General features: G+C 44.9%; 1 protein-coding gene across 1 annotated transcript in view; it reads left to right on the forward strand.

The window, feature by feature from the left end:
- Window positions 1–15,791, forward strand: part of CDCP1 (CUB domain containing protein 1) — a 51,908-nt gene extending 36,117 nt beyond the window's left edge. Inside the window, exon 8 of the mRNA XM_075828236.1 lies at window positions 15,109–15,791. Within this exon, the coding sequence (XP_075684351.1) occupies window positions 15,109–15,553 (445 nt within the window). The 3' untranslated portion in view covers window positions 15,554–15,791. The remainder of the gene's footprint in view (window positions 1–15,108) is intronic.
- Window positions 15,792–16,849: the final 1,058 nt, after the last annotated feature.

Genomic DNA, 16,849 nt, shown 5'->3' on the forward strand with positions numbered 1-16,849 from the left:
AACCGTAACATGGGCTAAGGTGGAGCCCGGGGGGAACAAGACGTCAGGTGAGATCGAATTGAAGGCCCAGAGCAGAAGTGGTACTAAACTGTCAGTCAATGATTTATAAAATTTGGCAGTATATCCATCCGGCCCGGGACTCTTTCCCCCTGGGAGGTCCTTTTTATAACCGCAAGGACATCCGACGAGGTAAAGCAGGCTTCCAGCTCCTCCGACACTTCCTTGGACAAAGGCGTGAAAGGAGAGGGGAAAGAGGCCCGATCCGGGGGCAAGGAGTCAGTAGAGGGCCGAAGATTATAAAGGTCAGAATAAAATGCATGCAAACAGTCCGCGATCTCAGGGGTAGTATGGACCACATGGCCAGAGGAAGATTTAATACTGGATATGTGGGATTGGGCCAATCGAGCCTTTAAAGCTCTGGCTAACATACGTCCGCTTCTGTTACCAAACTCCTAAAACTTGCTCCGGCACACCTGGATGGCCCGCTTTTGAGCCGAGTCCAAAAGACGACGGGCATCTTGTCGGGCACTTTGTAACTCCCGTAAGAGCGGAAGAGAGAGCGCACGCTTGTGAGCCAGTTCCAGGGAACTAATTTTTTGAAGAGCAAGTTTCAAGGAATGCGCCTTTTCTCTTTTGAGGCACGCTCCATGTTTTATAAGGACACCTCGGAGTACACATTTAAGGGCCTCCCACTGCATCATCGGAGATGTGGTATCATGAGCGTGATCGGATGTGAAGTGCTCCACCGTTTGCAACAGTTCGGCACTGCAAACCCCATCAAGGAGCAGGGACTCATTAAGTTTCCAGGACCAGGGACCTTTAGTGAGGAATGGAAGGTGTAGGGTACAGAACACTGGGGCATGGTCAGACCATAATATGTTGCCAATGAACGTGGAATCGGCCCATGTGAGGGCATGGTGTTGAAGTAGGATGTAGTCCAGGCGACTGTAGGTGCCATGCGGAGGAGAGTAAAAACTATAATCTATCAGTAGGGTATTGGCGACGCCAAGCATCACAGAGCTGAAGCTGCGCAAAAGCGTGTTTCAACCGTTTGAGAGCACTATACGAGATACTGGAACGACCAGTGGAATTATCCAGTCGGATCTAAAGTGAGATTAAAGTCTCCGCATAACATCACAGTCCCCCGCACAACCGGAAGGGCAATGTCAATGAGATGGAGGAAGAAAGGGACCTGACCGATGTTAGGGGCATAGGCATTAATCACAGTGAACTCACGCCCACCAATATTTAGTACTAATATTATATATCGAGCATCCGGGTCGGTGAGAACATTGACAACCTGATGAGTGAGGGATTTATGAAGAGATATGGCCACTCCACAGGATTTGGAAAGGGGATTATTACTAAAATGCCAGTGTGTGTAAAATGTATGTCTAATAGTAGGGGAGTGACCTTCCTTAAAGTGTGTTTCCTGGAAGCATGCAATATGTACCTTGCGCTTATGCATGTGGTGCAGGATTTGCGCTCTCTTTTCAGGCGTATTCAACCCCTTCGCATTGAAGGAGGCTACTGTGAGGTCAGCCATATACGCATGCAGAACCGCTCTCTGAGACGTTCCGGAAGGAACAGGAAAAGCAGGAGCCCAGGATCACCACAAGGAAGAGGAAAGGAATGGACAGTCTAGGGAGAGAAATCACAGCATTAAAGAAAAACAAAAGCATCAACAAAAAAGGCAGCAAAATGAAGACTGCCGTACAGACTAAACAAAAAATCGTGAAGAACCCGAAGGAGGCAATTACACACCCCATTGGTCCAGTACCTACAAGGTGACAGCTACGCAGAAAAGCAAACCGTGCTTCCCAGCATATAATAATTGAAATATAACAATAAACGGCTATTATTATAAACATGTGAAAAATAGAGGGAAAGGCATATTAATACATCAGGAAAACAAAACCCAAGGCATAGAACAATTTAGACATCCTACAGTAAATCAAGAGAAATCCCAGAACATATAAGCAGGGCCTCGGACAACCCAAACTATCAGGCTGAACGGGCAGGATCTCTAGGCGGTGAAGGCTCTCTGTCGCGGCCACGGCCAGATCGTCTTCTGGGGCTCCTCGGAGGGCGTCCCCCAGCAGGTGGCGGGTGCGAAGGAGGAGGGCGTCCTGTGTAAGAACCTCTGCCAACAGAAGATAACAGCGAGGGCCATTCATGGATAACAATAGGAGGAAGGCCGAGATCCCTCAGAAAGTCAGGTAAGTCACTCGGAGCTCTCAATGTGTAGATATGACCTTCTTGTCTAACCATGAGGGCAAAGGGGTAGCCGCATCGATAGATGATGCCTCGGTTCCGAAGTACCTCCAGAAGATGTTTGAGAGCCGATCGTTGTGCCAAGGTGTGTCTAGACCGATCCGGCAAGATGCGTATCTGCGTACCTTGATGGAAGATGACAGATTTGTTTTTTTGCAGAATCGATTCTTTAATGGCGTAGAAATGAATCCGACAAATGACATCTCTGGGCCGCTGATCATCCAGATTCAGTGGGCGCAGGGCTCTATGAGCAAGATCAATCTCAATGTGCGTATTTGGCGAACGACCGAATAAGTTATTGAAGATGGTAGACCGAGTAGTGAACAAGTCCGATGCAGGGATAGATTCAGGCAGGCCCCGAACACGAAGATTGTTCCTCCGATTACGATTCTCAATATCATCCAGATGTTGCTGCAGAGTAAACGGATGAGCCGAATGCTGTTGCAGGGTGGATTGGATAGACGTCAACGTCACAGTCAGCAACCCGATCCTGAGCAAGAGTATCTACTCTCGTAGAGAGTGAAGATAGTTCAGCACGGAACTGGGTGAACTCCGCTTTACATTCATCCACAATCTGCCTGGCAAAGGAAGACATATCAGCCCTGGTGGGTAACGTTTGAACCATCTGGCGGATATCCGAGGGAGTGGCCGGGGCAATTTTCACAGACAGGTACCAATGAGGAGTCTGGATGACTTAATCTGAGAACCGCCGGGATTCCGTCCGGATTGTGAGCAGAGTCCAGAACCGGCAGACTGGCAGAAAAAAAGTCTTGACAAGGCCCCTTGGAGGAGGACAGAGGCTGCTGGCGTGGGGAGGACCTCTGGGGCAGCAAAGGTGGGGTAGTCGGCTGGCTATGCGGAGGGCCACCCCAAGAGGAACCTGAGGGCGACGAGGGGACAACTCCTAGAGACATGGGGCTCTGGGGAATCTGCGGAGAGACCTGGGCCTGGTACCCAGAGGTCGCAACAGTGGGCCCAGGGCTGTGAGGTCTATGACCCCCGTACTCACAGTTCATGTGGAGCTGGAACGAAGCCGCCTGTGATGGTGCAGCTGCATGCCCAGGTAGGTCCTGATGGACTTGATCAGCGGATCCCCGAACCCCGAGCATAGAGTCCAGGCAGCAGGGAGGTTGATGTTGCTGAGGAGGAGGCAGCAGAGGCCAGGCCTGCAGCGATGCATCCTGCAGAGAGGGCCCAGCACACAGGTCCGGGTGCTGCGGCCCTGAGGAGGAGTGGCGGCGGCCATCTTGGAATGCCTCACACGAGGCTGGATGAGGAGGGGCGGCTCCCGAGTCAGGCCCGGCGACTGCAGGGCTAGGCAGTGGGGTCCCCGCACTGCGGTCTACCCCAGGTGAGAAAGACATCCGGAGTTCTGCAGCGGCCCCAGAACGGAGCGCGCAGCTCACCGTCCCCTGTACCTGCTCCCGACAGGGCAGGGAGATGTCAGCTGCGATAAGAGGCTCGCCCCCATAGCCCTGGGGCAGCCTAGTTGGAGATGGCGGTCGGCCATCTTGCCCATGTGCGTCCGACCGGAGCACCGCCCGAGGATGTATCGGGGTCTGCCTCCCGAAGAACGACCCGATGTCACCCTGTGGGGATGCTGGGCATGAAGAGGAGGCCGCCTTGGTCTTTTTGGACGCCTTCCCCATTGTGAAGTCCAGATGGTAGCCGATTTCAGGTGAGCTGGTGGAGGAGCGCAGAGAAACACGTCCTCACTCACCCATAGCTGAAAGACGCCGCCCCCCCCCCCCCCCTGGTTTTTCACGTTTTAAATACTGAATGTATCGAGCAAATTTTGCCAGTAACCAAGTCCAATGTGTCAGGAGAAAACAATCTCAGAATCGCTTGGATAGGTTAAAGCATTCCGAAGTTATTTCGACATAAAGTGAAACCTGCCCGATTTTGAAAAATGAGGCTCTGTCAGGAAGGTCAAAAGTGGCTAAAGAGGGAAGGGGTTAAAGACCGTTTTTGTTTTTCAAACCTGACGTGTCCCTTTATGTGGTAATAACTTTGGAATGCTTTTACCTATGCAATCAATTGAGATGGTTTTCCCGTGACTTATTGTACTTTGTTAGTGAAACATTTTTTGTGAAGAACACCAAAATTTGGAGAATTTGCAAAAATTTGCGCTTTTCTAAATTTAAATGTATCTGCTTGTAAAATAGTTTGGAATACCTCACAAAATATTTACTATTTCACATATCCCATATGTCTACTTTAAGTTGGTATTGTTTTTTTAACGTGCTTTTCTTTTTCTACGACGTTACAAGGCTTAGAACTTTAGCAGCAATTTCTCACATATTCAAGAAAATTTCAAAAAACTATTTTTTCAGGGACCAGTTCAGTTGTGAAGTGGCTTTGAGGGGCCCAAGCACAATACGATACCCCCATAAATCACCCCATTTTAAAAACCGCACCCCACAAAGTATTCAAAACAGCATAAAGAAAGTTTCTTAACCCTTTAGGTGTTTCTCAAGCATTAAAGCAAAGTAGGGGTGAAATTTACAAACTTAATTTTTTTTGCAGAAATTCATATGTAATCCCTTTTTTTTTTTTTTTTTTTCTGTAACAGAGGGTTTTACCAGAGAAACGCAACTCAATATTTATTGCCCAGATTCTCCAGTTTTTATAAATATCCCACATGTGGCACTCGTGTGCTTATGGACTGAAACACAGGCCTCCGAAACAAAGGAGCACCTAGTTGGATTTTGGGGCCTTCTTTTTATAAGAATATATTTTAGGCATCATGCCAGGTTTGAAGAGGTCTTGTGGGGCCAAAACAGTGGAAACACTCCCAAAAAGACACAATTCGGCAAACTACACACCTCAAGCAATTGATCAAGGGGTATAATAAACCATTTTGACCCAACCGTTTTTTTGCTGAATTTAGTGGAACTAGGCCGTGAAAATGAAAATCTACGTTTTTTTTTTTCTAATAAAATGTAGTTTTAGCTCAGATTTTTCCATTTACACAAATAAAGGAGAAAAAGCACCCAAAATGTTTAAAGCAACCTCTTCTGAGCACAGCAATACCCCATATGTGGCAATAAACTGCTGTTTGGACCATTTGCAGGGCTTAGAAGGGATGGAGCACCATTTGGCTTTTGGAGCTCGAATTTTGATGGAAAGGTTTGCGACGCCATGTCACATTTGCAAAGCCCCTGCGGGACCAAATTAGAGGAAACCCCCAAAAGTGACCCCATTTGGATAACTACACCTCTGAAGGAATTTAACCAGGGGTATAGGGAGCATTTTGACCCCACAGATTTTTTTTTGCCATGGATATTTTCAATTTTTACAACGAATAAAGGAGAAAAAGCACCCCAACATTTGAAAAGCAATTTCTCCCGATTACGACAATACCACATAAGTGGTCGCAACCTGCTGTTTGGACACGCTGCAGAGCTCAGAAGGGAAGGAGCACCATTTGGAGCTCAAATTTAGCTGGAATGGTTTTCAGGTGCCATGTCACATTTCAAAAGCCCTTGCGGGGCCAGAACAGTAGGAGCCCCCCAGAAGTGAACCCATTTGGGAAACTACACACCTAAGCAATCATTCTAGTGGTATTATGAGCATTTATACCCCACAGGTCTTTTGCTAAATTTATTGGAGTTAGGCCGTAAAAATTAAGATCACATTTTTTTTCACTAAATAGTTAATTTATTTATTTTTTTCATTTTCGCAAGGGATAAAGGAGAAAGTCACCCAACATTTGTAAAGCAATTTCTCCCGAGTATGGCAATATCTCGCATGTGGTCACAACCTGCTGTTTGGAGACACAGCAAGGCTCTAAAGGGAAGGACGCAATTTGTTTTTTGTTAGTGGAGATTTTACAAAATTAGTTTCATGACACCATGTTGCATTGAGCGAAGGTACCGGTGCAGTGGAAAGCCCTGAAACATTACCCCATTTACCCCAGAAATGTATCTAGAGGTATTGTGAGCATTTTGACCCGGCAAGTGTATTGCAGAAATTGGTGCACAGTGGATGTTGCAGATTGAAAATTGCCATTTTTCCACTGATATGCCATTTCAGTGACCAATATGTTGTACCACTGGGGACCCACACACCACTAATTGTTAATCGGGTTCTGCAGAGTACAGAAATACCCAATATTTGGTCATAAACTGCTGTTTGGGCACACTGTCGGGCTCTGAAGGACCGTCATTTGGCTTTTGGAGCGTAGATTTTGCTTGGTAGTAGTTTTTGTTTGGGTTTTTACAGGTATTTCATCTTCTACTGTGTGCATCAGGGTGTGTGTAAGCTGGGCGGAGTGCATCGGAGGTGTGTGTAAGCTGGACGGAGTGCATCGGGGGTGTGTGTAAGCTGGGCGGAGTGCATCGGGGGTGTGTGTAAGCTGGGCGGAGTGCATCGGGGTGTGTAAGCTGGGCGGAGTGCATCGGGGGTGTGTGTAAGCTGGGCGGAGTGCATCGGGGGTGTGTGTAAGCTGGGCGGAGTGCATCGGGGGGTGTGTAAGCTGGGCGGAGTGCATCGGGGGGGGGGTGTGTAAGCTGGGCGGAGTGCATCGGGGGGGGGGGTGTGTAAGCTGGGCGGAGTGCATCGGGGGGGGGTGTGTGTAAGCTGGGTGGAGTGCATCGGGGGGGGGGGTGTGTAAGCTGGGTGGAGTGCATCGGGGGGGTGTGTGTAAGCTGGGCGGAGTGCATCGGGGGGTGTGTGTAAGCTGGGCGGAGTGCATCGGGGGGTGTGTGTAAGCTGGGCGGAGTGCATCGGGGGGGTGTGTGTAAGCTGGGCGGAGTGCATCGGGGGGGTGTGTGTAAGCTGGGCGGAGTGCATCGGGGGGGTGTGTGTAAGCTGGGCGGAGTGCATCGGGGGGGTGTGTGTAAGCTGGGCGGAGTGCATCGGGGCGTAATAGGATGATGTAGTAATGGGGTGAGTGCATCGGGGCGTAATAGGATGATGTAGTAATGGGGTGAGTGCATCGGGGCGCAATAGGATGATGTAGTAATGGGGTGAATGCATCGGGGCGTAATAGGATGATGTAGTAATGGGGTGAGTGCATCGGGGCGTAATAGGATGATGTAGTAATGGGGTGAGTGCATCGGGGCGTAATAGGATGATGTAGTAATGGGGTGAGTGCATCGAGGCGTAATAGGATGATGTAGTAATGGGGTGAGTGCATCGGGGCGTAATAGGATGATGTAGTAATGGGGTGAGTGCATCGGGGCGTAATAGGATGATGTAGTAATGGGGTGAGTGCATCGGGGCGTAATAGGATGATGCAGTAATGGGGTGAGTGCATCGGGGCGTAATAGGATGATGCAATAATGGGGTGAGTGCATCGGGGCGTAATAGGTTGATGCAGTAATGGGGTGAATGCATCGGGGCGTAATAGGATGATGTAGTAATGGGGTGAGTGCATCGGGGCGTAATAGGATGATGTAGTAATGGGGTGAGTGCATCGGGGCGTAATAGGATGATGCAGTAATGGGGTGAGTGCATCGGGGCGTAATAGGATGATGCAGTAATGGGGTGAGTGCATCGGGGCGTAATAGGTTGATGCAGTAATGGGGTGAATGCATCGGGGCGTAATAGGATGATGTAGTAATGGGGTGAGTGCATCGGGGCGTAATAGGATGATGTAGTAATGGGGTGAGTGCATCGGGGCGTAATAGGATGATGTAGTAATGGGGTGAGTGCATCGGGGCGTAATAGGATGATGTAGTAATGGGATGAGTGCATCGGGGCGTAATAGGATGATGTAGTAATGGGGTGAGTGCATCGGGGCGTAATAGGATGATGTAGTAATGGGGTGAGTGCATCGGGGCGTAATAGGATGATGCAATAATGGGGTGAGTGCATCGGGGCGTAATAGGTTGATGCAGTAATGGGGTGAATGCATCGGGGCGTAATAGGATGATGTAGTAATGGGGTGAATGCATCGGGGTGTAATAGGATGATGTAGTAATGGGGTGAATGCATCGGGGCGTAATAGGATGATGTAGTAATGGGGTGAATGCATCATAAAATTAATGCTCCATGGATTGTTGTGGTACGCTTTGAACCAATCCTTTATGCACAGGCCGAGTTTTTTGGGTATTGTACAAAATATCTGCGCTCCAGTATTGCCTAATCTTTGACTTCTTCACTAGCCCTATAAGCAGCACAAGGCCCTAAAGTTTCCTCATCTCCGCTGCATCTACAGGGTCCACCTGTGGGGTCCAGCAAATGACGATGTGGGGTGTTTAGTGAAATTCTACTGGACCTAAAAAATGTGCCTGGGCCGTCATTTAGCATAATTTTGCATCATTGCGTTTTGAGCGTCATAACGTGTTATTTTTCAGTTGACGGGGCTGTGTGAGGGAACGAGCTGTAATTTTTATTGGTTCCATTTTGGGGTGCATGCGGTTTTGTTTTATCACTATTTATTAAAGATTTTGGGAGATGAGGAAACAAAAAAACAGTAATTCTAGCACAGTTTTGTTTTTTCTTGTTTATACTGCACAGTGAACTCTGTAAAAGAAACATATTAACTTCATTCTGTGGGTCGAAAAATTGACAGCGACACCAAATTTAAATAATTTTTTTTGGACATTTTACTACTTTCCCACAATAAAAATACTCTTTTCTAAAAAATAAAAAAATAAAAAAAAATCATGTTTTATGGTGGCCATTTTCTGACAGTCATAACTTTTTTTTTTTTTTTTTTTTCCAGTTATCTCTTTGGGAGGGCCTGTTTTTTGTGTGATGAACTGTAGTTTTTATGGGTACCATTTTGGGTCCTCGTTGGCCAGGACCTAATAGGCTTCCGCACCTGGCCAACCAGGAAGCCGTTGCTAGGCCTCCTGGTTGCCATAGCAACCATCGGCAGTCGCAATCTCACGCAGGGGGGGGGCAGTGGGAGCCTCCTCCCTCTGTCAACCACTTCAATGCGATGGACGCCATTGACCGCCGCATTGAAGGGGCTAAACGGCGGTAACTGCGATTGCCACCGTTGCAGCGGGATGTCAGCTGTATATTACAGCTGACACCCGCTGAAGATGAAGAGAGCACAGCTCCTGTGCCCGCTTCATCTACATGACGTGTCTGGTACGTCGGATTGCAGTAAGTTACTTGCAATGCCGACGTACTAGACACGTCATTTTGCGGGAAGGAGGGTTAATCAATCCAGAGTACATGTTTCCATTGTTTCAGAGTCCAGGGACGGCATGCTTTACACCACTTCAGCCGACTCTTGGCACTATGCATTGTGGTCTTAAACTTGTACCATGGAAACCCATTTTACGAAGCTCCTGACACACAGTTCTTGTACTGATGTCTCTTCCAGAAGTCGTTTGGAACTCTGTAGTGAGTGACGCAACAGAGGATAGGCTATTTTTATGTGGCACACGCTTCAGCGCTCAATGGGCTTGCTCTGCGAGTTTGCGTGGCCTACTGCTTTGTGGCTAAGCAGTTGTTACTCCTAGACTCTTCCACATCATTATAATAGCACTTACAGTTGACCAGGGATGATCTAGTAGATTTTACGAACTTATTTGAGGCAAAGGTGGCATTCTATGACGGTAGCACGTTTTAAAGTCGCTGAGCTCTTCAATGCGACTGATACTACTACCAATGTTTGTCTTTAGAGATTGCATGGCTGTGTGCTTAATTTAATGTGGCAGAAACACCTGAACCCCATAATTAGGAAGGGTGTCCACATACTTTTGGCCATGTAGAGTATATAGGTACAGGTGAACCAAATGTTTTCTTTGTGTTAAAATTAGTACTACATGTGTCACTACTAGTTTACTACTTTAACCCCTTCCCTCTTTAGCCACTTTTGACCTTCCTGACCGGGCCTCATTTTTCAAATCTGACATGTGTCACTTTATGTGGTAATAACTCCGGAATGCTTTCACCTATCCAAGCGATTCTGAGATTGTTTTCTCGTGACACATTGGACTTTAAGTTACTGGCAAAATTTGCTCGATATGTTCAGTATTTAATTGTGAAAAACACCAAAATTTAGCGAAAAATTGCAAAAATTTGCATTTTTCTCAATTTAAATGTATCTGCTTGTAAGACAGGCAGTTATACCACACAAAATTGTTGCTAATTAACATCCCCCATATGTCTACTTTAGATTGGCATCGTTTTTTGAACATCCTTTTATTTTTCTAGGACGTTACAAGGCTTAGAACTTTAGCAGCAATTTCTCACATTTTCAAGAAAATTTCAAAAGGCCATTTTTACAGGGGCCAGTTCAGTTGTGAAGTGGTTTTGAGGGCCTTATATATTAGAAACCCCCAAAAAGTAACCCCATTTTAAAAACTTCACCCCTCAAAGTATTCAAAACAGCATTTATAAAATGTCTTAACCCTTTACACATGTCACAGGAATTAAAGCAAATTAGAGGTGAAATTTACAAATTTCATATTTTTTTGCAGAAATAAATTTTTTGTACAATTTTTTTTATAACACAGAAGGTTTTACCAGAGAAATGCAACTCAATATTTGTTGCCCAGTTTCTGCAGTTTTAGGAAATATCCCACATGTGGCCGTAGCGTACTACTGGACTGAAGCACCGGCCTCAGAAGCAAAGCAGCACCTAGTGGATTTTGGGGCCTTATTTTTGTTAGAATAAATTTTAGGCACCATGTCAGGTTTGAAGGGCTCTTGCAGTGCCAAAACAGTCAAAATCCCCCAAAAGTGACCCCATCTGGGAAACTACACACCTCAAGGAAATTATCTTGGGGTACAGTGAGCATTTTGACCGCACAGTTTTTTTACAGAAATTATTGGAAGTAGGCCGTGAAAATTAAAATCAACATTTCTTCAAAGAAAATGTAGGTTTAGCGATTTTTTTTCTCATTTCCACAAGGACTAAAGAAGAAAAAGCACCGTAAAATTTGTAAAGCAATTTCTCCCGAGTAAAACAATACCCCACATGTGGTAATAAACGGTTGTTTGGAGACACGGCGTGGCTGAGAAGGGAAAGAGCGCTATTTGGCTTTTGGAGCTCAAGTTTTAGCAGGAATGGTTTGCGGAGGCCTTGTCACATTTACAAAGCCCCTGAGGGGACAAAACAGTGGAAACCCCCCACAAGTGACCCCATTTTGGAAACTACACCCATTGAGGAAATTATCTAGGGGTATAGTGAGCGTTTTGACCCAACAGGTTTTTTGCATAAATTATTGGAAATAGGCCCTGAAAATGACAATCTAAATTTTTTCAAAGAAAATGTAGGTTTAGCTTATTTTTACTCATTTCCACAAGGACTGAAGGAGAAAAAGCACCACAAAATTTGTAAAGCAATTTCTCCCGAGTAAAACAATGCCCCACATGTGGTAATAAACGGTTGTTTGGAGACACGGCGTGGCTTAGAAGGGAAAGAGCGCTATTTGGCTTTTGGAGATCACATTGAGCATGAATGGTTTGCGGAGGCCATGTCACATTTGCAAAGCCCCTGAGGGGAAAAAACAATGAAAACGCCCAAAAAGTGACACCATTTAGGAAACTACACCTCTTGAGGAATTCATCTAGGGGCGTAGTGAGCATTTTGACCCCACAGATGTTTCATAGAATTTATTAGAATTGGGCAGTGAAAATAAAAACAATCCTTTTTCTTCAATAAGACGTAGCTTTAGCGCAAATGTTTTCATTTTTGCAACACATAAAGGAAAAAAAAGAACCCAACATTTGTAAAGCAATTTCTACCGAGTACGGCAATACACCATATGTGGTCATAAACTACTGTTTGGGCACACGGCAGGGCTCAGAAGGGAAGGACCGCCATTTGGAGTGCAGATGTTGCTGGATTGGTTTTTGGGCGCCTGTGGGCCCAAAACAGTGGAAACCCCCCAGAAGTGACCCAATTTTGGAAACTACACCCCTCAATGCATTTACCAAGGGGTGTAGTGAGCATTTTAACCCTGCAGGTGTTTTGTAGAAATTAGTGTGAACTCGATGTTGCAGAGTGAAAATGGGATTTTTTCCACGGATATGTGGACAATATGTGGTGCCCGGCTTGTGCCACCATAACAAGACAGCTCTCTAATTATTATGCTGGGTTTCCTGGTTTTAGAAACACCCTACATGTGGCCCTAATCTCTTGCCTGGACAGTCGACCAGGCTCAGGAGTGAAAGCGTACCATGTCAAATTGAGGCCTAATTTGGCGATTTACAAAGTATTGGTTCACAACTGCAGAGGCTCAGATGTGAAATAATAAAAATAAACCCCTGAGAAGTGACCCCATTATGGAAACTGCACCCCTCAAGGCATTTATTAAGGGATGTAGTGAGCATTTTCACCCCACAGGTCTTTTCCATAAATGAATGCGCTGCGGATGGTGCAAATTAAAAATGTATATTTTTCCCTAGATATGCCATTCAGTGGCAAATATGTCGTGCCCAGCTTATGCCACTGGAGACACACACCCCAAAAATTGCTAAAAGGGTTCTCCCGGGTATGACGATGCCATATATGTTGAAGGAAACTTCTGTTTGGGCACGCTGTAGGGTTCAGATGGGAGGAAATGCCATTTGGCTTTTGGAGCGTGGATTTTGCTTGGTAGTAGTTTTGTTTGGAGTCTTACTGGTGTTTCCGTTTATAATGTAGGGCATATGTAAGCCGGGCGGAGTATATAAGGGGCATAGTCAGGTGGTATAATAATGGGGTAAAAAAAACTATAAAATAATCCATAGATGTGTGTTACGCTGTGAAGCAATCCTTTCTGCACAGGCCGGTGTCACACTGATATATGGCGTCCTTTATTATCCCCCTTTTGATCCCGTTTGAGGAATTTTGCTGGGAAGTGTTGTCCTGGTATAATACGGGCACCGTCTCTTCCAGCGGATATGTTTTGGGCCCTCCCTTTCCTGGTTCCCTAATTTTAGGTCCTTGATAAATCGCCTCTTCAAACAGAAGAAATGTTCCCCTCGGGCACAACTGCATATTTTTTTATTTCCTGAATTATTGGAGCCATAACTAATTTTATTTTTAATAGACGTAGCGGTATGAGGGCTGGTTTGTTGCGGGACAAGCTGTAGTTATTATTGGTAACATTTTGGGGTACATGTGACTTTTTGATCACCTTTTATCCTATTTTTTGGGATGCCAGGTAAACAAAAAAACGCAATTCTGGCACAGCTTTTTTTTTTTTTTTTTTTTATACAGCGTTCACCATGCGTTATAAACTACATGTTAACTTTATTCTGCGGGTCAGTACGATTCCGGCGATACATAATTTATAGCACTTTTTTATGTTTTACAACTTTTTGCACAATAAAATTACTTTTGTAAAAAGAATGTATTTTTTCTGTCGCCAAGTTGTGAGAACCATAACGGTTTAATTTTTTTGTCGACGGAGGTGTATGAGGGCTTGTTTTTTGCGGGACGAGCTATAGTTTTTATAGGTACCATTTTTGGATACGTGCGACTTTTTGATCACTTTTTATTCTAACATTTGTAGGGCAAAGTGACTAAAAAACAGAAACTCTGATAACGTTTTTTACGGTTTTTTTTACGCTGTTCACCGCGTGCAATAAATAATATAATATTTTGATACCTCAGGTCGTTACGGTCGCGGCGATACCAAATACATATGGATTATTATTATTTTTCAATAATAAAGGACTTGATAAGAGTAAAAGGGGGATTGTGTTTTATTTGATTACTTGAAACTTTTATTGTTTTCAAACTTTCATTATTTGCACTTTTTTTTACACTTTTTTACACTTTTTTATACTTTTTTTACACTTTTTCTCAAGTCCCACTAGGGGACTTGAAGGTCCAACGGTCAGATTTTTTTTTTTCTAATACATTGCACTACCTATGTAGTGCAATGTATTAGATCTGTCAGTCATTCACTGACAGCAAGCCGATTAGGCTTCGCCTCCCGGCGGGGCCTAAATCGGCTTCCGTAATGGCAGAGCAGGAGACCATTGTGTCTCCTGTTGCCATAACAGCAGTCGCCAGTCCTGATTGACTGTCAGGGCTGGCGATCTGCTAGTAACCGCTACGATGCAGCAATCGCTTTCGATTGCTGCATCGAAGGGGTTAATGGCAGGGATCGGAGCTAGCTGCCGTTACAGGTGGATGTCAGCTGTAACATACAGCTGACTTCCACCGCTGATGACGCCGGATCAGCTCCTGACCCGGCGCCATCTTGCCGGCAGCTACGGAAGCCGATCAGGCTCCGCCGCCGGGCGGATCTTGACCGGCTTCGGTGCTAGGCAGACCGGGAGGCCAGTATTAGGCCTCCGGTTGCCATTGCAGCCACCGGAACCCCGCCAATTTCATTACTGGGGTTCCGATGAGCTGCAAACACCTTAAGTGCAGCGATCGCGTTTGAGCGCTGCACTTAAGGGGTTAATGGCGGGGATCGAAACTAATTTCGGTCCCCGCCGTTATAGCCGGATGTCAGCTGTAAAATACAGCTGAGATCCGGTGATGATGGGACCGGCTCAGCTTCTGAGCCGGTCTCAAACATTTGGCGTACATGTACGGCAAGATGCGGGAAGTCAATGCTTTCCATGACGTACATGTACGGCAAATGTCGGGAAGGGGTTAATATATATATTTTATGTTCTGTTTACACTCACGCCATGGCTTTAATCTATAACCGCCATGACCGTTATGCTGGACCTGTTTTTTATCAATTCCCATTGGCTTAGTAAGGAGCACACTAGGTTTCGGTCATGCTTCCTGGATTTTTTTTTTATGGTAAAATTAGTGCTGCGGGGTGTTCTATTTTTGCCATAAAAAATGCAGGAAAAATGTAAGATGGTCTTTTGTCCAAGCTAGAGTTATTTGGAATTCTATTGACTGAGTGTTTATGTATGTGTATTATACACAATGTTGGTAATCTATATATTTTTTATTTTAACCTGAAGGAAAAAGCTGATCGAATCTCCTGTGGGTATATACAACTCCAAGGTGAACACAGAGGCACCTCGGCGCCATGCCTTTTTCAAGAAGGGCAGAAAGACTAACGAGTCCCATATCTATGCCGTCATTGATGATACCATGGTCTATGGCCACCTCTTACAAGAAACCAATGGAATGGTACCAGAGGTTGATGTCTACCAACCTTTTGAGGGGCCCATGGGTGATGCTCCACCTGTTCCCCCAATCATTTTCCCTAATGGAAGCACCAAAGAAGAGGTCAATGATGAAAGTATCAAAGAAGATCTAATGGATGAACCCCTTGCTCTTTCAATGAAAGATAATGAAATTTACACATTCTCTCAATCATTTTCAAGGCAACCAGTGGAAAATGAAGATACTAGTATAGCCTACATGAATGATTCAATAAATGGAACAACGTCCTCTGTGTGATGTGTCCAAGAAAGACCGATCTTATTTATTTTATATATTTTGAGTCTAATGCAGTCTTGGTGAGCAGCAGAGAAATGAATCCTCTATGGACACTCACTAAGTAATGTGAATAACTTCTGCATCAGCAGCTATGACTCCACTTAGTGGTAACACCCATGAGGAGCATGACCTTGTATATTTTTTTTTTAATTTATAGAAATGTGTAAAATATGCATCTTTACTATGCCATTTTTAATTTTGTAAAATTTTGAGCATGCATTTTTTATGGTCTTTTGGAAGTCCTATAAAGAAGATAATGGGGGAAAAAACGCCATACCCAGAACACACTGCATTTTGAAAAAAAACGCGGCTGACCCCCAAAAGCACCACAAACCAAAATGCTTTGTATGTAGTGTTTTCTATTTTACACTATAGACTTAGAAATAATATCTGGTCACTGTTTGTTTGTTTTTTTGTGACCTAAAAAAACCGCAGTGAAAAAATGCAGCAAAACGCTTTGTGTAAATCCAGCCTAAATCTTATATGCTCTCTCATTGGTAAGGTGGATGATACCATGGGGCCACTGGGCGGCTGTACAGTGGGAGAAATGATAGAATCATCACTTGCAGCTTCCTCCCTTCCCACTCCTCTCCTTAGTCTGGGATCACACTTGCAGTTTTAGATACAGGGGTCTGTTTGTTTTTTGTTTTTTTTAGCCAAATACAGGAGTGAATCCAAAAGAATAGAAAGTATAAAGGAAACACTGATATGCATCCTCTTTTGTATCCACTCCTGTGGCTCAGAAAACTGCCACAAGAACTGCATGTGTGATTTCAGCCTTAGGCTAAGATCACACATGCAGTTTTGGTGCCATTTTTGTCTTTGTTTTTTTAAGTAAGGCATGAAATGTATCCCAAAAAAAAAAGACTGAATCATCTCTTTTCCTTGTCCACGCCTGTGTTTTGGCTAAAAAAAAAATGGGGCCAAAAACTTTAAACCTGCAAGTCTGATCCTGACCGTATAGAGACATAAAACAGGAAGTAAAATGTTTCATCCTGATCCCCGAATATTGCACCTAGAGCTTTAAACCTGGTTCATTTGAAAGCTAAGATTCTGGGCTTTGGTATCAACCCAACATCTAAACTCCAGTGTGGCAAGCATTTAAAGTCGTGATGTAATACATACGTCCATGGCAGTGAACAGGTTAAAGGAATCCAGAGGCTACTACATATGACAACAGTCAAATGGAAAATCTCTTGGCACTAAACGTGTCTTGTATCAGACCATTTATATTCAAGTACTTTTTTCTGACTTTAA

This window comes from Rhinoderma darwinii, chromosome 5 (genome assembly GCF_050947455.1).
Source record: "Rhinoderma darwinii isolate aRhiDar2 chromosome 5, aRhiDar2.hap1, whole genome shotgun sequence".
Classification (NCBI taxonomy): domain Eukaryota; kingdom Metazoa; phylum Chordata; class Amphibia; order Anura; family Rhinodermatidae; genus Rhinoderma; species Rhinoderma darwinii.